We start from the raw sequence: 25507 nt of genomic DNA on the forward strand, positions 1-25507 counted from the left end.
AAAATGCCTGCGAAATCCCGAATAAGTGACTGCAAAAGTACCGGCATACCGGTCCATTGAAGTAAACAATAACAAAAACTTCATTTAACGAGTCAGTTGAGCGTGCTCGTGCTCGTGCCCGCCGCCGTCGTTGCCGCCGCCCGCAGCAGTACCGGCGGTTGGTGTGTGGATGTGTGATCGCGCGCAACACCACACAAGAGAGATACACTTTTATCGAATCATCCGCGTGTGAATCTCACACATCGCAAGACAGCGACGACGGCGGGCATCGAAAAGCAGCGAATCCTCGCCGACTATACACAAAATTCGTCGTACGATGGAATAGGTAGTAGTTTACTCGATATACAAGCGGCTCATTGCGCTATCTACTGTGTATATCTACACCTTGGCAGTCTCTGCCGCTGCTCAGTTCACAACTGGACGATCTTGGGATAACACTAAATGCGTGCCGACAAGTGCTTGTACTGTGGGTTGAATTCGTTTACATAGTTGGTGAAGCGGAAGTAAAACTCATGTGCTTAACTGGGTGAAGCCGGAAGCTGAACCGAAGGAGAAAGTGAAGCAAGGAAAAGTGTTTGATTTGTGTTAGGTTCACGAACTACAGAACATTCGTCACACAAACCGTAAGTGAATAATTTTTCTCTTGCCCTGTTTGCTTCCGGTTCTTTGAAGATCAGTTACTTGGAGTGGACTCTAGATAACATATTAGTCAAGTGGACATAACAAGCTTTATGGACTCAAGAGTTTCTCTCGAGGCAGTGATTTGCGCGCGAGAATTGGTTGGACATAGTGTGCCGGGATCAAATTACGCACCCGGCTCGGAAGTGGAATCGACCGGGGTGTGGCAGCACACTATTCCTGACTCATCTTCCACACGGGAGGAACTAATCAGCATATTCATCAGCTCTTCCATTTTATCCCGTAGGTTCTCACGGTGTCGCTTTGTCGTGTACACTCGAACAATTCAATTGATAACCTGACCCGGTGTTCGTATGTTTATACATTATCCAAAGCTGCCTGTAATGCATGAGTACAGCAATTAGGACTGGTCTTGTGATTGTGGGAAAAAATCGCTGCTAATAAAATCACGAATTAATTACAATACTTTACCTGCCAGCATCCATCAGCTTGCGCTTGACCGCAGGAAACCTATCCGCAATGAATGCCCGTGTCATGAAGGTGCAAGTGTAGTTTATTAGACCGTAACGATGGGTGGCTTTATTGTCGGAACGGTTCGGTTCAATCATGAAGATTGATACGTGTTCGTACTGAACGAATTTTCGATGATCAAAGCTGATGGAAGTTGTGCAGTTTGTGCACATTAGCCAGTGCACTGCGTAAATAGAAATTTATAATGGGTGCCTACTGTTTTCGGCCGCTACAGAATCAGATCTGTATTGATACTAATAAATTAGCTTCAAACTGATATGAAATTGATTCTTCCAAACAACTTGGTGGTACTTATATAAAGCTATTAAAGTATCCCACGCTCTAAACTAGTAACAATCATTTCTGAAATGCAAATTATACGATGATGATACTGAATGGGAAACGTGTTCAATAAATTAGAGGCCAGTTTCATAATATTTACTATAGAATCGAAGCTACTATAGAACTATGAATAGAACAAGAAAATTTTATTTCATAGAATAGCTTGAGTTCCAAATTAAAATTAACTATCGGTTGTTACGCTTTTTGATATACAAAAACTTTTCTGATATATCACATTCAGAAAATTTTTATTGTATTAACGACTAAAATAATATGATTTTGAGTATTCAAATCATTGTGTGCTAGTGAAAATCCTCGCTACGAAAAGGTTGAGGTTTGACTCAAAATATGCCAATAATAATTTGGCATGGTTCGATTTTGGCAACAAAAGTATCCGTTTTTGGCAACAAAAGATATTTCTCTTCTAAAAATACGCTTAAATATCAATCAGTTTCCGCATACATGCTTTAAATGACGAAAAAATGATGCCCTGAGTATGTTTATGAAAAAAAGTTATGTGGTTTCGAACAATAATATTTTTAATGCCGTAGGACGACGTCTTACCGCAGGGTGTAAATAACTTATTTGCACCGGACGGATAGCTCTTGTCGGACTTTTTAAACATAAAATATAAAAACATCACCGATTGCAAGGTGATTAATGATATTTAGTCAACTTCTAAAGCATTTACATTAATTTTTTCATATCGAAAAAGGGTCTCGATTTTGGCATGGTTTAGATTTTGGCAACATAGGCGACACGCATTTGTTGCCAAATTCGAAATTCTACTGTATTTTTATTAAAGACTAGCTGATCCTACAAACTTCGTGTTGCCACAAATTAAACTGTGTTGTACATAAATCATGAATCTCGAATGACCTTTGTCACAATCTCCCCCACATTGCTTAGCCAACTCCTCCCATTGCTTAGCCTGATAAAATAAAGCGGATAGCATTTAAATATTCGCCATCATTACAAACCATTTCGCCGAATACCATTTTGCGGAGCACCAATTCTCGGTTGACCATAACGCGGAATATAGAGTTTCGCAGAATACCATTTCGCGAAAAACCTTACGCGGGATGTACCATTTCACGGAAAATCTTTTCGTAGAAAGTACTATTTCGCAGGGGTGACCCAACTGAAGGAAAGTAATAGAGGTCAGTAGATCTAGGAAAATAAATAAACCTAGATAGAGGTGATCTCTACGGGGGGCTGCCTTCCGCAGTGGCCGGCGCTTCTGACGGCAGGTCGCCGACAACACTCGCGGCCCGTGGCCGTCTCGCGCTGAATTATCTAATGTTACTATTGATAGTTTTTGGTGGTCTTGTTATTGATTAATGTTTTATGAAAGAGTCTAAAATTTCTCGAGTTCGATTGGTTTTTGAGTTACGCAAAAATTTCTGTTTTATTTGTATGAGAGTCTTTATCCCCCTACCACAGGAGTGAGGGGTCTCAAACCATCATCAAAAAATTCCTGCCTCCAACCCCCCCTCCCCCATGTCACATTTGGTTTCATTTGCTTGATTAATTCTCGAGTTATGAGGAAATTTGTATTTTATTTGCATGGATGCCCCCCCTCTTAAAGGGGAAAGAGGTCATTATTCCCCTCCTAAAGAGGGGAGGGGTTTCAATTCCCCAATAAAAAAAAATTGCCTGCAAAAACACCCAAATGCTAAATTTGGTTCCATTTGCTTGATTAGTTCTCGAGTTATGATGAAATTTGTATTTCATTTGTATAGGAGCCATCCCTCCTAAAGTGGGGAGGGGTCTCAATTCACCATAGAAAAAATTCTTGTCTCTAAAAACACCCACATGTAAAATTTTGTTCCATTTGCTTGATTAGTTCTCGAGTTATGCAAAAATTTGTGTTTCATTTGTATGGGAGCCCCCCCCCCCTCTTAGTGAGGGGAGAGGTCTCTAACCATCATAAGAACCTTCCCTGGCTCCAAAAACCACTATATGCAAATTTTCACGCCGATCAGTTCAATAGTTTTTGGTTCTATAGGGAACATTCGGACAGACAGACAGAAATCCATTTTTATAGGTATAGATTTATATAGAAGCCCCCCCTCTTAGTGTGGGGAAGGATCTCTAATCATCATAAGAACCTTCCTTGGCTCCAAAAACCCCTACATGCCAATTTTCACTCCGATCGGTTCAGTAGTTTTCGATTCTATAAGGAACATACGGACAGACAGACAGAAATCCTTTTTTATAGGTATAGAAGAAGAAGATTATAGAACGTAGCGGAATGGGTTAACCTTCCTAGTGCATTGGGGTCGTTTTCGACCCATCGGCATACTTACAAAGCTTGATACTCAGTAACGGAACGAGCTAGTGGCTTGAAATTTTCTGACTTTTCCTAACTTTGGAAAACTAGTATTATGGGGGAGTTTCAGCTTTCAGCGACCTCTAGAAAAGCCACAGCAAAAAAAGTTACATATTATGCATTGGGGTCGAAAACTACCCAAATTTTGAAATTGCTCTCATTCATCCATTTTCAATCCGAATTTCGTTTTCTTTACCTCGTTTGAAAGGTATGGCCAAAACCTGGCACCCAAGGTATATTAGGGAATATTTGATGACTAATGGCTACTTCTGCGTCTGTACCGGAACACCCACTACCAGGTCCCGGGGGATATTTTATATTTTGAGATAATTCATTTTGCGGCTCAACAAATCACATTGGCTTGATAAAATAACATTAATGGAAGTACAATGAGGACATTTTGGACCCAAATGGCCATTTTGCCATTGGTTCCGGAGCATCCGGTACCCGGTTTTTGAGGACAATTTTGAATTTTAGGATGATTTATCTTGCCACACGTCAAATCACGTCAGCTTAATAACATAAGACTATTGAAAGTATAATAAAGACATTTTGAAGGCAAATGGCCACATGAGTTTTGGTCCCGGAACATCCGGTACCCGGATTTTGTGGACATTTTTGTATTTTAGGATAACTCATCTTGCGACACATCAAATCACATCAGCTTAATAAAATAAGACTGATGGAAGAAAAACAGTGTCATTTAGAAGCCAAATGGCAACTTTACCATCGGTTCTGGAACATCCGGTGCCAGTTTCGGGGGACATTTTTGGATTTTAAGATAATTCACCATGCGGCACCTCAAATCACATCGCGTTGATAAAATAACAATAATGGTATTACAATTCAGTCGCATATAATCCGGTATCCGATATTCATAATGAACCGTAAAACGGGGCAGATGAATTACCCTGCAATCCAAAAATGTCCCCAAAAACCGGGTACCGCATAGTCCGGAACTGATGGTGAAATGGTAATTTTGGCTTCAAAATTTTTCCATTGTACTTCCATTAGTGTTATTTAATCAAGCCGATGTGATTTGATGTGTCGCAAGCTGATTTATCTTAAAATACAAAAATGGCCCCAAAAACCGGGTACCGGATGCTGATGTGGCCATTTGCCTTCAAAATGTCTTTATTATACTTTCAATAGTCTTATGTTATTAAGCTGACGTAATTTGGCGTGTGGCAAGATAAATTATCCTAAAATTCAAAATTGTCCTCAAAAACCGGGTACCGGATGTTCCGAAAACAATGGGAAAATGGCCGTTTGGGTCCAAAATGTCCCCATTGTACATCCATTAATCTTATTTTATCAAGCCAATGTGATTTGATGAGCCGCAAAATGAATTATCTCAAAATATAAAAATGTCCCCCGGGACCTGGTAGTGGGTGTTCCTAAACCGACGCAGAAGTGGCCATTAATCAACAAATATTTCCTGTCATACCTTGGGTGCCAGTTCTTAGCCATAGCTTTCAAACGAGGTAAAGAAAACAAAATTCGGATTGAAAATGGATGAATGAGAACAATTTCAAAACTTGGGTCGTTTTCGACCCCAATGCATAATATGTAACTTTTTTCTAATGCATTAGGAAGGTTAATCGAATAAAATTTAAAAATTGTGTAAATTTTTGTAAGTGTACTTCTCTAAACGCGATTTTATCAACGATGCATTGATCCATAAGAAATCTTGAATGGCGATTTTTAAGTATCTCATCGATCCGATGGTAAAGAGTTAGTTTATGTGTTACTGATTTGTAAAATTATATTCGCACTGCGGTAGGTGCGAACGTTTATAACATCAGAGAAGAATTTACCGTCGATTAGAATATGGTCAATTTGGTTTTCTATTCGTTGGTCTGGTGATCTCCAGGTGGCCTTGTGGATATCTTTGCGGGGGAAGAAGGTACTTCGGACTGCCATTCCGCGGGAAGCTGCAAAATTTACGCATCGTTGGCCGTTGTCGTTCGTTGCGGCATGCAGGCTGTTTGGCCCGATTACCGGTCTATATATAGCTTCCCGTCCTACCTGCGCGTTCATGTCACCGATGACGATTTTCACGTCCCGTCGCGGACAGCCATCATACACCTGCTCCAGCTGCGCGTAGAACGCCTCCTTCTCGTCATCGGGTCTCCCTTCGTGTGGGCAATGCACATTGATGATACTGTAATTGAAGAAACGGCCCTTAATCCTCAACTTGCACATCCTTGCGTTGATCGGTTGCCAACCAATCACACGCTGGCGCATCTTTCCCAGTACTATAAAGCCGGTTCCCAGCTCGTTGGTGGTGCCACAGCTCTGGTAGAAAGTAGCCGCTCGATGCCCGCTTTTCCATACCTTCTGTCCTGTCCAGCAAAGTTCCTGCAGTGCTACGACTTCGAAGTTTCGGGGATGTAATTCATCATGTATTATCCTATCGCAACCCGGGAAGCCGAGCGATTTGCAATTCCATGTCCCGAGTTTCCAATCGTAGTCCTTATTTCGTCGCGTGGGTCGACGCCGATTGTTCCGATCCCTATTTTGTTCTTCGTTGTTGGTAACTTTTAGTTTTCCAGGGCGGCTTGTTGGGCCTGCCCCTAACCCCCTGTCTCGCCGGAGGACCATCGTGCACAGCACTGTTTAGAGTCCCTGCTGGCATAAGGACGAGTATAATAATCAGCCGCCCCTAACATGGAGAACAGACGCTGTTTGAGCCGCACCTCCTTGGTGAACAGACGCTCGTGTTTGACGAAGCATTTCCTCTAGCGCCATGCTATGGTTACCGCGCCAGTATTCGCGTCGCACCTCCTCACTTCGCTATTGTCAGATTGACAACATTGCCCAGGCTACGCCGCATTTGGTATCATATGACTCGTGGAGGCGTGAGGCGGGAGCTTGTGAGGACCAGAGCTGTGTTTGACGTTCCTTCCAGGTTGTCAACTCACCATTTGATGCACCATTTGAAAAACGTATAGGATGGTTCTCGGGTATTTTTTCAAATAGATCTATGTGACAATGAGATATTCTCTTCGAGTCTCCTCTCTTCCGCTTTTTACGGCGATACTAATTTAAAGGGGGAAGGCGGGGAGTTTCAAGGCGGGGGGTGACAAAAACTTTAAAAATAATTTGCGATGGCCTTATTATGTAAATTTAGAAAGTGTTATTCATGATAGATGCTGTTGTCAGATGGATTAATATTAATAAATGTTAATTGTTAAAAGCCTGGTTGAAATCAGAAGAGCTAAGCGATCAGTTTAGTTCATACTGGTTAGATTACTTTTTCATTACAATAATTTTATCATAAATTTTGTAATTTTTGTAACATAAACACACAGTTTGTTGACAAAATTCGTTTGTTCAAACAAACGCAAAATTGAAAATAATGAAGCATTGTCCGAATGGAAATCCTCGCTTCGTGATTGGTTGGAAGATTCTTTACGATGATCTAATGCTATACCAATTTGATATCTGTGCTTGGGAAATAAGCCAAAACAAGTCAGAAAGTTTCCTCGTCTCAACAAGATTCCTTAAGGGGAAACCGAAAATGGCGCAAAGATGGCTGGATAAATGGCTACCGTTTGATGCATGTATTGTTTTGTGCCTTAAAAATGCATCTGTATTGGCAGAGCAAGCTTTCGCCACGTAATCAGCGCTCCTAGTGCTGTTATAATTTCCTAAAACTTGTCATTTCATTTATCGATCCGCTTTATATCAACAAACGCTCAGCAAAACATAATTGCTAATGGAAAATAAATTCAACTGATCATATAGATCATTAGGTGTTCATAAAACGTATAATCTGGAATTGTTTAATAGATATTTGGTTGCGCACATATTTCGTTGCACTAGCGATTTCCGAAAAAACAGCACCACGGTCTCAAAGTTTCGCCACATCAATAAGCTTTTAAAGAGCTTTCAGCTTTTGCCACATAGATAAGCTTAGAGTAAAGTAAACACACGGAACTGGCCTATAATGCAAACAGATTAATTAACTATTCTATTGATTCTATGCATTATTCAGTTGCTGCTGGAAATCTTTAATGAATCGGAATGAATGGATAAAGAAAACAAGCCATATATCGGGAATTTGGAGTCGCAGCGGTTGGCTGCGGGGATCAGCTGTGTTTACATTTGCAAGCTCTGCTATTTGACATATATTACTAATACTAATGCAACATTCAAATAAACGTTTAGGTTTTCTACGAACACATGAGATGTACAGTACAGTGTTTGTCGCTCTAATACAATAACGTGAGCCACTTTTGATTTCTCCTTAACACCGTAAATAAACCTAGACCATTTTGATGTCCTTGCTTGGGAAGTACGCCAGAAAGAGTGACAAAGTCCATACGTTCCAACAAATTTCTTACGAACACAATTCAACCTAGTCCAGTTTGATGTCTGTGTTAGGGAAGTGTACCAGAAAAAATCCTAAACCTAGTCGAATTTGATATCTGTGTTGGAAAAGTGCGCTACAACTGTGGTGTTCGGTTATAATATGATTCTGTATGGATAACGCATGTTTGGCGTTTCATTGGAAGTGTAGTGGTAATTGGTAAAATCCCTTCAACGGGGAGGATTCACATTGGTAATTGGTAGTAAAAACAATCTCTAATATATGTAAGGTAGCAGGAAAGCAAAAGTTTGTGTTCTTAATTTTTTTAAAATTGTTTCTAAATGCACATAAAAATAAATCTGAAATGTTTTGAAGATTGAACGTATATAATATATATAGTAGAGTAAGGAGGGGTAAAAGTGCGATTCATTGATTTATCAGTGCGGATTCCGAGTAAATTGACAACATTGGCATGGATGGATGAGTACTTTGACAGCTTAAATCTATCATAAATATTTGTTGTTTACGAAGCATAGTTGCTGAGTTATGGGGAAATGTTATTTTAGAACGGTTTTGATGTAATATTTCGTTGTACGGCAAATACGATATCAACAGGAGGATATTACTTGTTGACAAATTGTAGCAGCGTTTTACATCACTCAGATATCTCCCTTGAAATTGCGGTGAGAAGAATTTACAAAATATATTTCGTTTTTCCATAACTTAATAAAACCCCGTCAATCGCCTAGCGGGGCAAAAGTTCGATTAACTGACGGGGTAAAAGTTCGATTCTTGGATCGAGAATCTAACTCATTTTACTGACGGGACGACGACACTATGCAAGTCCTTGCGACTTGGGAAGTACTGCGCACGACGCTGTTCGTTTGTCAGCGTTATAGCCGCGATTCTCAACGGGGTTGTTCGGGGAAAGACGTCGTGTCTATCACGGTGCGAAAAAATTCCAATTTGTTTCAAACGAGATTTTTATAACTCAAAAATATTTTTGTTTCAAAACGAAATCCTATTTGAATCAAGAAAAAAACAGATTTTAATTAAAAGTAAAGTATTGTCAAATTGAGTTTTCGATATAACAATAAATATTTTCATTTCAATCATACATATCAGTTTGAAACAAAATGAAATTTTTGTTTGTGCGTAAAACAGACATAAATGTGGCTGAAGCTACATTTTTACCTCACTCTACAGGAGGGGTAAAAGTGCGATTTAATGATTTATCGGTGCAGATTCCGAGTAAATTGACTACATTGGCATTAATGGGTGACTACTTTGACAGCTTGAATCTAACGTAAACTTCGGTTGCTTACGAAGCATAGTTGCTGAGTTATGTGCAAATGTTATTTTGCAGCGGTTTTGATGTAATTTTTTGTTGTACGGGTAATACGATATCAACAGGAGGATATTACTTGTTGAAAATTTCTAGCAGTGTTTTACATAACTCGCATATCTGTTTTGAAAATACGGTGAAAAGAGTTTACAAAGTATAGTTTGCTTTTCCATAATTTAATCAAACCCCGTCATGCGCCTAGCGGGGTAAAAGCGCGATTCACGGACGGGGCAAAATTCCGATTCATGGACGAGGCAAAAATGTATAGCTAAATTATATACAGCCTTAGGCACTATATTACAGATACTAGAAATGGAAGATCTGTAGAAAACTGTGTGAGCTTCAGATGTTGGTCGAAGGAAAACAATGTTTTTCCGCTGATGAAACCAAAAACAAACGTTTGGGAAAGTTTCGATCTGGTGGAGGTTGCAATACACCAGCGCAAAATAGGAAAGGTGTAAATTGAGAATATTCCTTACCGTAACATACCGCAGATTGAAGATAATATGGTTTTGTTAGCTACTGCTGTGCTAATTTTATGAATTCGAGCTTCGCACTTGCCCCTGCTAGTGGGGTAAAAGTGCGAATCGGTACTTGATCAGAAGAATGAAGAATTTATTTTCAATAACACTATTGTTCCATATGATTTATAGTTGAATGTAAAGATATTGAGTAGCTGCATCACTATAAAATATATTTTATTGTTGTCCTTTATATCTCGCGAAAATTGATGACAACTTCAAACATCGCACTTATGCCCCGCCCTACTCTATGCATATAGCATGTATATATGAAGAATCGCATGATACATGCTACATGCATGGATACATGCTACTATCACCAGGGATGGCACGATCACTTTGACGCAATTCACATACATTCAACAGTACCGTCACAACCAAGCAAAATTTAACAAAGTTTCATATGGGACATTTATAAGATTAGTTATTATATACAAGTTTGCAAAATAAAGTTTTGCTGTATCTTTTGTATTTACCGTGCTACAACGTTCGTTCATGACAACGTTCACTTGTCTACTAATGAGGTACTAGCATTGTAGCACTGTAAATACAAAAGATACAGCAAAACTTTATTCAGCAAATAAATAACCATAATAACTAGTTCTTCAATCGTTCCACATATAACTTTTTCAAATTCTGCATGACTGAGACGGTACTGTCAAATGAATGTGAATAGAGTCAAAGTGATTGTGCCATCTCTGGATTTCACTACATAGAGACTTACGTAGTCCAGCGTCACCTACATATGCGGCCGTGTCTTGTACACAACCCCTCTGATTTTTAATCGGAAATTTATTCGGTGGTGACCGACTAGACCATGCTTCATTTCTAGGTTGATAGCATTTACTATTTTTAAGAAAATGTAATAAATAAGTGTGATAGTCACGACCAAATAGGTAAACAATAAAAATTTCCATTGACTTCTACAGCTATAGAAAACAAAATATTTACACTTGTAATAATAAGTAAATATAAATATTCACGACACAGTTATATCGTAAATATATGTGGTTCCACTGTTATTTATGTTGTTCAGTGCTTCGGTAAATAATAGAATATAACATTACACCAGTAGACTCGACACCACGACTACGTAAAATTCATTTGATCAACACAATATCTAATAACTTTTTAACACGTTTCGAATGATGTATTCTAAGGCGGAGGATGATTTAGTGGTATCATCAATCGCGTGGACTAGTTAGTCAATTAACACTTCCGTTTACGATATCGCACGATTTCTGAAGTGCTTAACGAAATAAACAAAACTTGAAAGCTCGATTTTTTTATAGTTTGAAATACTTTGATAGTAAGTTATAAAACATATAATATCCTATTAGTGATTATTTAGCCATAGTTATGGGTCATTAAATAATAATTACTTAAATCAATTAATATCTTAAAGAAGCGAACTATAAAACTCTGGTAGGTATGCAAAAGTTAATTATACGTGGTTGCGTTCTGGTAACTGGTTTCGTGTAATTAATATTTATTTGCTATAAATTCACCGGCATTGTACGTCAAATATAAATTTCATCTGCCAATTCAGGCGAAACAAATTCATTCACAAAGGATTGAAGTCGGTTCACTGATCAAAGCCACTTTATTGAACAGTAGGTACTGCCCATCGCGCGTCACCCGTAAACGCTGGAGACGCCGGTGTGGTGCACCCAGCACAGATGTGCTTCATACAAGCATCATTACGGAAGAGTGTCGATGATATCAATCAGCGTGTGATTATTCCTATTATCTCCGGTTCCTCGACGCCTGAAGTTCACGATTATAGACCAGCGCAACGGACGCTGTGCAGTTAAATTACAGCGTTAATCAGATCTATTTAACCGATTCGAGCCAGGTGTATTCCGGACCTCGAGGGACAGGTTGAGTAATAAAATTGCTATGTTATATATTTCATTTTAAAATTGATTTTTTTTATTTGTTAACTAAGTTAAACAGAAATTATGAGTAAATTTTTTTATGGGGAAAAATCCCAAACCATATATTTCTGTCTATCTGCATGAACCGATAACAAATTTCATCATTCAAAGGATCATGGATTCAAAGGATGATAATAAAAAATCAGTTATTAAAAACTATCCCAATGATTCGAATCTCATTACACAACCAATTTACTATGCAAATTGTGAACCTTTGCTGGACGAGCAAACATAATTCAATAGCTCTCCGGTCTCAACCCCTCTCCACCCATCTCATGTCAGTCACGGTGGTTGACCAGACTCGGGGGGATCGGAAGCACAGCCGAACCCTACGACCGCAGATGACGGTTGGGACTCCTGTCGAATAATATCGATAAAATTTGTCATATCACCCACCACACCACCGACATGAATTCGAACCCCTGATCTTCGCCATCGTCAACAACAACATCATCATTACCATTATGCTAATTTCATTGGCAAATTTTGTGCACCATTTAGCAATCATTATTTAAAGCGGCCGTAAAAGCCTGTCCGTTTTCAGTTTCATATAAAGAATCGCATTTGCCCTATATATATAAAGTGAAACATATCGCTTTGACGAGCTTTCCCCGCACTGGAATGGCAAAGATTGCCACCGCTGCGCTGCTGCTGCGGGAGAAGAGGCAAATTTATGATCATTTGGCATATTTAAGCAAAGGACCGTTTTTGTTTCATCTACCAGTGTGCCCGAGTTGCTTCTACATCCAGAAAATTGTATGATATTTGGTAATAATGGAATTTCAATATTGATTTTTGAACATCCCACATATTTCGTTTTAAGGCCCTTAATCAAAGAATAATAATAACAACTACAACAACAACAACAACATTTGATTGGCTTGTAGTTAGAGAAAACCACCAAACTATTTACCTGAGCTTGGGAACCACATCGCAATCAAGTTGAGCTGGTCGGCATGTGACACACAAACCGATTGCAATTATTTTTTCTAGACTTCACAACCTTTTTCAGAACGAATAAAAGCAAACGTAGATTTTACGATTCAAATTTTCACACTCGCCCGATGGGGTCAAATGACATCGTAAATGTATTTACAGTTGGGTCATTTTTCCAGGCTTTAGTTTTATGTTATTGGTAATGCAAACCGCGCGCATTGAGTTCCGATCTGCCTCGCCTCTGGCCTGCGACAACAACCAACGGTGGCCTTGTTTGTCCTATCATGTGCAAACTCGCTTGTTTACGTGCTGGACGTTGTCGGCGCCATAACCTTCAACCGGAAGAACGCATGAAGTTTCTCTACCTCTGTCCCGCATTCGCTCAGTCGAAGCCGGATGGTTCGCCACTCTGTGCACAGACTATAAAATTACATCGTCTTTGATGGGGCGGCTCTAGGATATGTGGCCACGCATATCGGCGCGGTTGAACCATTCATGGACAGGTGTGTTATTATCTTGAACGCGCGGTTTAGTGTGGATCCAGTGTCGCGAATTGATTCCATACGGCAATAACTTTGATTTGCTATTGAAGCGGTTAACTCTTGACATGTGTTCATCGGCACTGTATTTACTTTGTCATTTGAAGTACCTACCGTAAGGTGATCCGCTAGAGAAGCACATGATACATTGGAGATGTTACGCTGACATTTTCGAGTTGTGTTTGATATTCAAAATCTGTTAACATAAATGACAGTTTCCAAAAAACAAGTTCAATGTGCTAATGTTTAAAAACCAGTTATTTTCAATATAAAAATGCATTCAACTCTATTTTCGCTCTCTGGAGATTCAACTAAAATGTACCGGATAATGAATTGTTCATATCAATTCAGCCAATTAGTATCCTTATTCTCGTTCATTCGGACATGTGGTTCACAGTAAAGATTTCCAATTAATATCAATCGATTCAAAATAGATTTGTGAATTGTACGATGCTTGTGAATTGATTCGTTTTCAATAGCAAGCTAGTGAGAATTGTACATACACATAATCAAACAAATCCAGCCAATTACGGTGCTACGTTGTGCAATCGTATCATTTTACCATACAAAAATTTATTTTATTTTATTTGAGATGTTTACTGGCCAACATCAATTAATTGAAAACAAATGTGAATGATGCTTTTCAAATAATATGTAGTCGGGTTTTCATTTTTATTAACAAGGTAATGAAATCTGAACGCGAAATCGAGTACATCCAACCAAACATGGTGCTAGCTTGTGCTAAACAAATCTAGAAAGTACTCGACCTGATTACTTTAACTGCATATTTTCTTCACTTGATTATAGTTTTCAGTAAAACAATGCGACCATGTCTCTAATGAAAACTTCTCGTAAAAATTCGAACCATAATCTAACAATAATCAACAATCCATTGAAACGACCCTGTGTGAACTCCACACAACCGTCACGGATTACATAACTAGATAATACCAGGTATATTGTATTTACACCGACATGAATAAAGCTTTTGATGCAGTAGAAACTGCTAGCGTACAGAATGCAGCTTATGATTTCGGTATTAGAGGTTCGCTGCTAAACTGGTTCAGCTCATTTTAACATGCAGAACGCAGTATGTGAAAATTCACGGCGAAGTTTCATAGCCATTCATCGTAAACTCAGGTATGCCACAAGGAAATCATCCAGGTTCGTTACTTTTCATACTAGGGACGAATAATCTTCCCATTTTCATCGACAAAGCATTCTGGTACTCTGATATACGCCGATGATGTCTAACTGTTCTTACCAGTAAAGTCCGTCGAAGAATGTTTTATCCTTATAACAAGTGAACTTCGGGAGATTCTGCGCTGACAGTGGGTTCTGTAAATCTCGGGAAATATTCTGTTTTGAGATCAGCACCCTTTGTATTCAAGTATAGCTACGAAGAAACAGATATTTCGCCAGTGACAGTGATACGGGACTTAGGAGGTGTATTCGATGAAAAACTCTCGTTCAACGGTCGTATCAATAATCTAGTCAAGGAATCTTTGCAGATGTTTGCACTAGTGCGTCGATTTGGCCGCGAACTTAACGATCCGCATGCTCTGCCCACTAGAAATACTGGCTTAGTTCGATCCAAACTGGACTTTGCGAACACGGTCTAGAAGCAGCAGTATACGTATCAAATCAATCGACTGGAAGGATTCAGAAAAAAATCATAAGATTTGCTTTGAGAAACTTGGTGTGGAAGCACGATTAACTTCCTCAATATGAGTACCTTTTGACTTGAGACGTCTTACGGCAAGATTTGGGATAGGGTGTCATTCCAAAAAATCGAAAAATGCGAGCGTCACAAAAAACGAAAGATTTTGATCGCTAATAGCTTGGTGGTTTCCAGGTCGATTTTGAATATTTTTACGCCAATCGGTCGAAAAATCTTCTACGCATCCACTCCAATAAAACCTATTGATTTTAAAGTACATACTATTGAAAAATTGAAAATAATGAAGCATTATCCAACTGGAAATCCTCGCTTCGTGATTGGTTGGAAGATTCTTTACGATGATCTAAACCAATACCAATTTGATATCTGTGCTGGGGAAGTAAGTCAAAACAAGTGACAAAGGATGGTAGAGGATGATGAAAATAGCAAATATATTATATTAACAATATTGTCTACTTCGCAAAATTCCATATGTATCCGAAGAGATGCAAAAGTAACACCCTCTTGCGGACAAAAAGTTGACTAAAAGCTTTTTGTAATAAAATTTTTGAGCGTGTAACCAATACATAAGAAAAAGGTGCGGTAGATAGAATGGGCTGTCTCTAACGCTATGACGTCATTCTTCTAGATTGTAACGTTAGGTATGAAATTTAATTGTGTTACTATCCATACTATGCTGGTTCCCTTGTTTACATATCTAACGACAGAATCCAGCAAAGATTCAGCTGCCTAAACGGCATGTGTTGTTAGAACATTAGCAAAACTGAATTAGAAAAGCCATAATACTTGTGAAACGTTAAACATGCACCACATTCGATATAAATGAAAAAGAAAATAATCTAATATATAAACAAAGGCGCCGGTATCTGTCAATTGACGGCATAATGATTTGGTATATTTCATGATTGCAATAAGGATGATAGAGCTTCTTAGTCGTGAATTAAAGATAGAACCAATAACATGGCGAATGTTGCAAGCACGAACTAACCGAGGGATAGCTGATTTTCTTATGCTGGTTTCTCTCCCGTTTGGTTTACGTTTGCGACTTTCGCCCATTTGTTAAGTCTATCTAGAATTGGCTAAACTCTATACTGAAAGTTGAGTTGTTTCCGATAGACGTGTCGAATTTACGGTGTATAATGGTAACCTTTTATGCCACTATGGCGTTAGTAGTCGTGTTTTCAAGATTGCAGAATAGTGAACTATATTGTTAATATAATATATTTGTAACTAGTTAAGTGACTACGCTCGATGCTTTGTTCGTACTGCCAATCTCACCCCGGAACTTGACGTGGGAGATACATTTGACGTCATCACTTACCTCCTTGGTGGCGGTCATAAAGTACTTGATCCTCTGCCAGCCGTTGGCGTCCAGCGTCAAGTAGGGCTAGTTATCCATTATAATCATAACGACGCGCCTCGCTGAAAAGATGTTTTTACCAACACCTTCAGCCGCTCTTTCCTGATAATTACCTGCTACTCGAACACGGTCGACCTCGACTGACGTTTTCGCATAACAATGGCAATTTTGGTCAAGTACTTCATCGCTGCTTAACGCTCTGACAAGGCGGACAAGGCCGCGGAACAATGAGGCCACCTTACTCTCGGTCTTCCTCTATAACTTCTACTGCATTGTAGGTCGCGCAGCACCGCCGGGTGAGTCGACTGAAAAACGTTTCAGGTTTAAAGAAAATTCGGTTCCATTCAATTAGCTTTTGTAGTTCTTTTTCCATTGTCGTCGTTGTCGTCCACAGCCGGAGTGGCTCGTACTGTTTCAAGCAGTCGTCTCCATTCAACTCGAACTTGGGCAACTCGTCGTCCATTTCCATCTGGTCAAGCCATCATGCACGTTGAGCCCTCCAGTTCCTGGTGCCAGTGGGGCTGTTGAAGAGAGCTGTTTTCGTCGCGCTGTCGTCCGACATCCTTACGACGTGTCCGACCCACCATAGCCTACCCACTTTCTCCAGATATACGATGAAATTCTCTCCAAGCAGTACATGTAGCTCGTGATTCACACGCTTTCGCTACTCTCCGCGTTCACTCTGCACTCCGCCAAATATCGCCGCAGTACCTTCCATTCTAACACGACAAGGGCGCGTATATGCTCCGTTAGCAGCGTCACGGCTTCAATTCCATAAAAAACTACTGATCTAATAAGCGTTTTGTACATCGTCAGCTTCGTAGGGCGGTATATGCTTCTTGATCGTAGCGTTTTGCGAACGGCAAAGTAGGCCAGATTTCCTGCTTGAATGCGCCGCAGGATCTCCTTACTAGTGTTGTTGTCCGCAGTCACTAGCGATCCCAAATACACGAACTCATCTACTACTTCTAGTTCGTCGTCGTCAACAGTTACTGTTCACGGGAGGCGCGGATTTGTTTATTTAGAGCCTCTTCCTTTCATGTATTTGGTTTTTGGCACGTTTATTTTTAGTCCAATCCTCGTAGACTGCACTAGTTGCGTCAGTCTATTCCGAAACTCGTGTTCGTGATTATCTGTCATATCTGGTCTCGATTGACTGTATCGTATGCTGCTTTGAAATCAATACAGGTGTGATGCGTTGGCACGTTGTTAGAAAGATTAGCATCTTAGTCTTTGCAATGCTCTTGAAGCTCGATGACGGTACGCATTTTCTCTAAGCGAGTAATGCGTATCTAGTTTTTTGCAAGTAGGTCGCCGTATGGGAAAAAATCGGTAATTAAACTATTCATAATACGGACTGTGAATAAATTGTTCGGCTGCGGTATCTTTGTCGTGGACAGAAAGCAGAGTTGCTGCTATTGATGTCTAATCTGCAATGGGTAACAGCGTTTTCGAATGGCGAGCCACTGGATAGAGTCTCAGTCATCAAAGACCTTGGCGTACGCCTGGATGAGAAGCTCTCGTTCTGTGAGCATTACTCGTACATAATAGCGAAGTCCAATAAAAACTTGGGATTTATCTTTCGAGCCACCAAGGAATTTCGGGATCCATATTGCCTGCGCGCTCTTTGCTACTCCCTTGTGCGATCTGTAATTGAATACGCAGCTGTAGTGTGGAGTCGTTATACAGGTATTTGGTCGCTAAGATTTGAAGCCATCCACCGCAAATTCATTCGATACGCGCCTAAATATCTTTCATGTAGAAACACATACAATCTGCCTCCGTATCAAGACCGCTGTCGTTTGTTGCATATGGATACTTTGGAAAGAAAACGTAAAATTGAAAGGGTCTTCTGCATTATGAAGGTAGTCGGCAAATTAGATTGCCCAGCGATTCTGGGTCAAATCAACATCAGTGCCATCCCAAGTTTTCTACGAATGTTTTTAGTTGTTTGTTTAATAGTATATACAATTAGAGTAGAGCGGGGCATAAGTGCGATGTTTGAAGTTGTCATCAATTTTCGTGAGATATAAAGAAGGACAACAACAAAATATATTTTAGAGTGATGCAGTAACTCAATGTCTTCAAATTCATCTATATATCATCTGGAATACTAGTGTTATGCAAAATAAATTCTTCATTCTTCTGATCAAGTGCCGATTCGCACTTTTACCCCACCAGCGGGGCAAAAGTGCGAGGCTCTAATCCATGAAACTTGCACAGCAGTAGCTAACAAAACCATAGTATCTTCAATCTGTGGTATGTTTCGGTAAGAAATATTCTCAATTTGCACCCTTCCTATTTTGCGCTGGTGTATTGCAGCCTCTGTTAGGTTGAAACTTTTCCAAACGTTTGTTTTTTGGTTCATCAGCGGAAAACATTGCTTGCCTTCGGCCAACATCTGTAGAGCACCCAGTTTTCTGGAGATCTTCCATTTCGAGTATCTGTAATAAAGTGCGTAAAACTGTGTATAATTAGCTATACATTTTTGCCTCGTCCATGAATCGCACTTTTGCCCCGTCCATAAATCGCACTTTTACCCCGCTAAGCGCTTGATGGGATTTGATTAAGTTATGGAAAAGCGAAATATATTTTGTAAATTCTTTTCACCGTATTTGCAAAACAGATATGTGAGTGATGTAAAATGCTGCTACAAATTTTCAACAAGTAATATGCTCCTCTTGATATCGTATTTGCCGTCTAACGAAAAATTACATCAAAGCGCCCTAAAATAACATTTGCACGTAGCTCAGAATGTATGCTTTGTAAGGAACCAAAGTTTACGTTAGATTCAAGTTGTCAAAGTAGTCACTCATTCATGCCAATGTAGTCACTTTACTTGGAATCTGAACCCATAAATCATTGATTCGCATTTTTACCCTCATCGCACTTGTACCCCTCCTTACTCTATTTTGATTTCCATGTTTCATGTAGTAAATTCAAAGAACAACTGCTGCTCTCCAGAACCTTTAATTAAGTTAGTTAGTACTGTTTTTATTCATGTAGATAACAGCGTCAGATGAATTATTGAACAAATAAAATATGGTGCTAGCTGAGTGTACAGAGATTATAGATTACAGAGGCAACAAGGCACTCAAAACCGCGGTTTTTGATCGGCAACCGATAAAAATTGTATAGTAAAATCATTGGTAAGTGCCAAGTCTAGTAAATGATTAGAACCGGATTACATTGCGCAAGGCCTTGGGGACAGAAACTATCGACAAGCGCGATGCAAACCACAGAAATGCAAGAGCGTTGGTAAATTAAGGCTTGGGCAATCGTTTACAGGAACATTACCAGCTAGACTGCTAGACAAGCTATCAAAGAACAGCAACGCTAAGTTGTTCTATAAATGGAAAAGGTGCCTAACCAATGTAGCGATCTTCTCATCAAACCGAGTTTACATTAAAACGATAATGTCGAACTCCAAGTCTACCACACCAGTGAAAAAATTTTATGATATTGGTTGGGAGTCCACGCACGTTCTGGTAGTAGATTAGCAGTCAGCGATTTGGAAGATTCAGTGCTAGACGCAAGACACGCGTTATCGGAAGAATTGCTAAAGGAGGAATCGTACTTGTTTGAATAGTGGTGTGGGGAGTTTCGATTTTTACACTAATACATAGGACCGAGACGACTGCCAGAATTGCCCTGACTGCTGCGGGGAGTCGGGGGATGCCATAATTCCGAGGTCACTTCATCCTGCTATCGCATACTACGTCGGTAAAGATACCGTCAGCAGTTGCAGTTGGAGTTGGATGCAAAAACACGGATTAGTGACTAGATATCTGAAGAGATCAACGTATGAAGACAAGATCAAAATATCACAATAGATCAAATAACTGGTCGCAGTGGAGAATGTACCCGACAAAAAAATATGAAGATAAGAGGGAACATATTGATGACTCACAACACAGAATGTATCAGCAGTGGAGAGGAGAATTCACGCTGACAATTACCAAAATGTGAGTTTCGGGGACTTCATTCCTCACAAACCTACATAACGCCAGGATGAATAATGAGTACTGGTAAGAAGAGCTCAACTACGAACGCAAACTTCCATGATGTCACGTACCTTGCATCTCCGGGCATGCACTGGGCAGTAGATATAGTGCATCTCGCGGAATTAGAGCCAATTAATATATGAGGTATGAATATGTGTGGCCTATGTGTAAAGCACAATTGAACCATTCGTTCTTCTCAACAGTCAAGAATATACGACTTGCTGTTGTTCTGTAGAAATATATATTCAGGATCCAGCATTTGGTGTGTAACCTAATTAAAAAGCCGTAAACTCAGTTTGATCATTTTTATTTATTTAAAAGTGAAATGTGATAATAATCGAAAATTCAGAATCAGTTTAGTTAGGGTCGATATGACAATCTCTTGCCTTTACAGAGGTCTTGAGACGATCAAAAATCACTGCCCAACTGTGACTAGCTAGTATTTTGATCAACTCACGGTCCCGAGGTCGGTACATTTTTTTAGTTCGAACCCTGCTGTTAAAAACTAACCAGAGAGAATCATCCATTGGATTTACGACTCGTGAGTTCGAGTCAACGTGTTTTTCAACCATGTTTGGTTTACTCGCGCTTCGTAAGACGGTACCGACGGCTTTAAGTATGTACCTCCAGAACATTTCTCGTTTTGCCGATAATACGTCGCATTTATTTTGACACCCTACTTAATGAAAATAATTGGAGACCACCCGTACACGATTACTGTGGTTCAAACCATTATTTGTGACATTCGTAGATTTATTTTCTCCCGTACATGTTGTTATTACGAATGGTTCGTAGTTGGTACGAGGACAAATTCGTTGCCCATTTTTCATCATAACGCATTTAATACACGGTCATTGTCTGGCTGAAATGTCGGACATAACTGTTTGATGTGAACAACAGATAAAATTGAGAAAAATGCTAAATAAAACAGAGACAATTCAAACATAAGACGTCAGACTCGAGTCAAACAAAATGAAACTGACATTGGCAAATCAAACCAAAAAATTAGGAACAGAACATGGACAACCAACAAAAGTAAAAGAAAAAATTAAAAACTGCAGCCGCTTAAGTAGCACGAATTGCATAATGAATGAAATTTGATTGATACATAATACAGTTATTTAATATTTGTTTTTTCTGCCACTTTTTAAATTTTCCTCTAAATAACATCCGAATTACCGAACTTCGACGTTACCTTTCCCAAATTTTCATTGTCTAAATTTGTTTTCGCAATTATTTCGTTGATTTATTTCCGTAATTATGTTATTTTAAAAATTCAAAACGAGAAATAAAATACCGATTCCTAAATGAGTGAACTCATTTTTCGCTCCACCACTGATGATTAAGTGTGATGCTTCTTCACTCATCACGAATGCATACCTGCCAATGAAAGAAAGAAGAAAATAAAAAACATTTTAGTAGGTAAATAACTACCCAACATGGTTGCATGATGTTGGGTACACTTCGGAAGACGCTAGATGCCACAGAGATGACACACACTCTAGAGTCCACTCCCCGGTGGCGATGGCTGGAACCGCAAATAACCAAAATACTTGACTTTGCAATAATTAAATTAACACGATTTTACACCCATTTACTGTTTTCTCCTTCGCAGATATCGTGAACGTCATCCAGACTTTCAACGGCAACGGTCACAGGAAAGCGTGTGCAAGTGATAATTGAAATTTGTGCTGAACAGGAGGGGAGATGAATTGCGGTCGCAAAATGCTGGGTTGAAATGACAAAAAACATAGTGGAAGTAGAATCGACTTTCTGTTTGATGTGAGACTTGCTGTAAAATAGTAAAAAAAGAACGATATCGAAGAGAACGAAGTGCCAAGATAGTCGACGATAGCATTCATTAGTCAGGTTATGTTAATTGACGGTTTAGAGTGAGATCTGTTTGCAGTAGTTATTTAGAATCGAGTCACAGCGTGAGCAGGGTGTGATTATACTCACAAGAACGTTAGACAGGCTGGTGTGAAGATGACATTGAAGTGCTTATTATTGGGTCATTGCCTGTTCCTCGGTGTACTAGGGATATGGGCGCAATTCTCACAGCAGCCCACCCTTAATCCTCCAACTCCCGCTGTCCCCACAACGCAATCGGAAAGGCAGTTTCGAGTGGTTTACGAATGGAACGTTCTGGATTTTGCATTCGCTAACGAAGATGAGCGAGCTCGTGCGCTGTACCTTGGAGAATATATTCCTAGAAATGTGTTGGTTTCCGATGTAAAACCATACGCCAATCGTCTGTATGTGACCATTCCTCGGATGCTGTCAGGAGTTCCGGCAACTCTAGGCTATTTCGTACGACCAGAAAATAACGGCAGGACCGATCCAGAAATAGTTCCTTTCCCATCATGGGAAATGAACCGCCGTGGAAACTGTTCGGCGCTACAGTTCGTTCAGGGAATTGCGATTGACAAACACGGAATTATGTGGGTGATCGATTCTGGTAGAACTGAAACTTTACAAAGAGGTAAGTTCTGATATTACAAGACGAATTATTAAGCCCTAACTAATTTTCACGCGTATTTTTAGGAACTAATCATGTCACCTGCAATCCGAAAGTTGTGCTACTGGATCTGAAACGCAACGGAACAGTTCTTATGCGCTATGAATTCCCTCCGGAAGTAGTTCCTGCAGGAGTTAACTATCTCAATAAGGTGGTCATTGACGATGCGTTTGGTGGATTCGCTTACATTACGGACAACAGTGGTGCCGATCCCGGAATCGTAGTTTATTCGCGTCAACTAAACCGCTCGTGGAAAGTTCGTGAAAATAATTCTATGCGTGCAGCTCAAAATGCGGTCCGTTTCGCCGTTAATGACACCGAACTGAACTTTTCCATTCACATAGATGGTATTGCTTTGGGACCCTACTACAATCCACACGTCCAAAACGACATCGACCCGCAAAACGATCCACTAATCGGAAATCAAAACTACGAACGAAACGTCTACTACAGTCCATTGTCCAGCTATCATCTTTATTCTCTGCCTGCTTCCGTCCTTCGAGATCCGGAATACGTTATGAAAGCAAGCCCGCGAGACATTCTAGAATCTGTGACCGACTATGGTCGAAAGTCCTCACAAACGGATGGTATGATTATGGATAATCAGGGCGAACTTTACTTCGGTTTGTTAGGCGAACATGCCATCGCACGGTGGGACTCGTACAGACCATTCACCCCGAAGAATCAGATTGTGGTTGCACGAGACAAGACACACATTCAATGGGTCGATGGTATGGGATTCGACCACGAAGGTTATCTGTATGTGGTGGTCAATCGCCTGCACAACTTTGTCGCCGGAAAATTACATCCTGAAGATACGAACTTCCGGATTCTCCGATCGAAGACCGGTGCGTTGAGCTATGTTGAGACCCCGGACAATAATTTCAACAATGACGTTAGATACCGCTATGATGGCGAAGTAGATAATAGTCTTCTACATTACGGCTTATCGTCGACAACTCCCGTTTCGAGTCGATTGGAGCTGGCTGGTTTGTTCGGAAGAAGTGCAGGACAGGCGCAAATCAGTAGCTTCATTACGGTGAGCATCTGCTTGGTTCTAGCCAAACTTTTGGCAGTTTAGGGTGCACCGATGGGCCCATGCCTCGGGCCTGGATATGATTCCTGATTTCAGTTACCGTTCAGTATCTTAATTACAGTTTAAGTCAGCAGTGAGTTGTAAATAAATTGTGTTACCATATGTGAATAGTTTGTAAAATTGACCAAACTGAATGTTGATATTCGAAACTGTTCAAAACTGATAATAATAAAGATAATTTAATAAGGTTAGAGTTAAATCTGCGGTGATTTGTTTTAGAGAATCCTTCAAAAATTGACGGTTTAGCTAAAAAAGTTTTTTTATTGAAATTACATTAATAACAACTGGGCAAATATGATGTATAATTCAAAGTTTCGTTGTTAAATTTTGGAAAGTTTTGAAACCTTCATCAACTTGGTGGGCATAATTAATACTGAAATCGTTCATGTCCCCAACTGTGTTACAAATTCAGTTTGTAACAGTCAGGGTTACAATGCGCTCTTTCAGAGATGCCATATTTTCTAAAAAAAATGTCTGGAACTGCTCGAAAACCGAAAAAATCGAGCAGTTTTGCGACTACTCGAATTTTCTGGTTTGAAAATAATCTGCGAAAATCTGCACACTTTCTTAGGAAGTCTGTGTAAGTTTAAAGAGCTTCGAACAAAAATCTGCACCAAAACAATAAAAGTCATAAAAACTGCAAATATCTGCAAATTTATAATGATCTGCAAGACCGCTCCAAAAATCTGGAATTTGCAGACAAATCTGCAAATCTGGTATCCCTGCGCTCTTTACACTCAATTGGATTGCACAGTTATAAAGTGCAACTATCAAAACTGTGATGAAAAGTGTGCTACTGATAATATCGCTAGGAGTCTTATATCGATAATACCTTCAAGTTTTATCGTCACGGAAGAATATCGAAAGTTGGAGTTTAAAATGAAATCTTCCTCTTGTCTTGTTATTATTTTAACATTTTTGTTCTATTTCTTACGTATTTTTGCTGTCGATAATACTGTCTTATTATCTTTACTCATTTTTAACGATAAGAAAACTGTATCAATAATCGATATAGATTTTGATCGGCATTTCCCATCATTACAACTCTCACATCTGTGCTGACATTTGATTTGGCAGTGGTACTAGTATCAGTTGTAGAAAAAGTTAATAGTATTTAATTGTCCATTTATTTCATATATGCTGCATATTTCTTCAAGTCATGAGTTATGTATTCAGAAACAATTTTTATATTATTCTTAGCGTCGATAACAACTCTATGTAAGCATTAGAATTCAAATAGGAATCAACCAAGATTCTTTTTTTTTCCCATGAAATTTTGGCAACTTTTCTCACCTACAAATGTGTGACTGAACAAGTGTGTTGAAAATCCAACTTTCAATGCAAACAGCAATATAATTAACACTTCCCATCTCAAGGGGTTCACTGTAACAGTATACTACGTACGAGCTAAATGGCGGTGCCGCAAACCACC

General features: G+C 39.6%; 1 protein-coding gene across 1 annotated transcript; it reads left to right on the top strand.

Annotated features, from left to right (window-relative positions):
• Positions 1 to 422: 422 nt before the first annotated feature.
• LOC128734567 (protein yellow-like) lies at positions 423 to 24261 on the top strand. Its single transcript, XM_053828831.1, has 3 exons — positions 423 to 623; positions 22077 to 22943; positions 23006 to 24261. Exons 2-3 carry the CDS (start codon positions 22448 to 22450, stop codon positions 24058 to 24060), a joined length of 1551 nt encoding a protein of 516 aa, XP_053684806.1. The 5' UTR covers positions 423 to 623; positions 22077 to 22447; the 3' UTR covers positions 24061 to 24261.
• The last annotated feature ends 1246 nt before the right edge of the window (positions 24262 to 25507 follow it).

Source organism: Sabethes cyaneus, chromosome 2, assembly GCF_943734655.1.
Source record: "Sabethes cyaneus chromosome 2, idSabCyanKW18_F2, whole genome shotgun sequence".
In the NCBI taxonomy this organism is placed as follows: Eukaryota; Metazoa; Arthropoda; class Insecta; order Diptera; family Culicidae; genus Sabethes; species Sabethes cyaneus.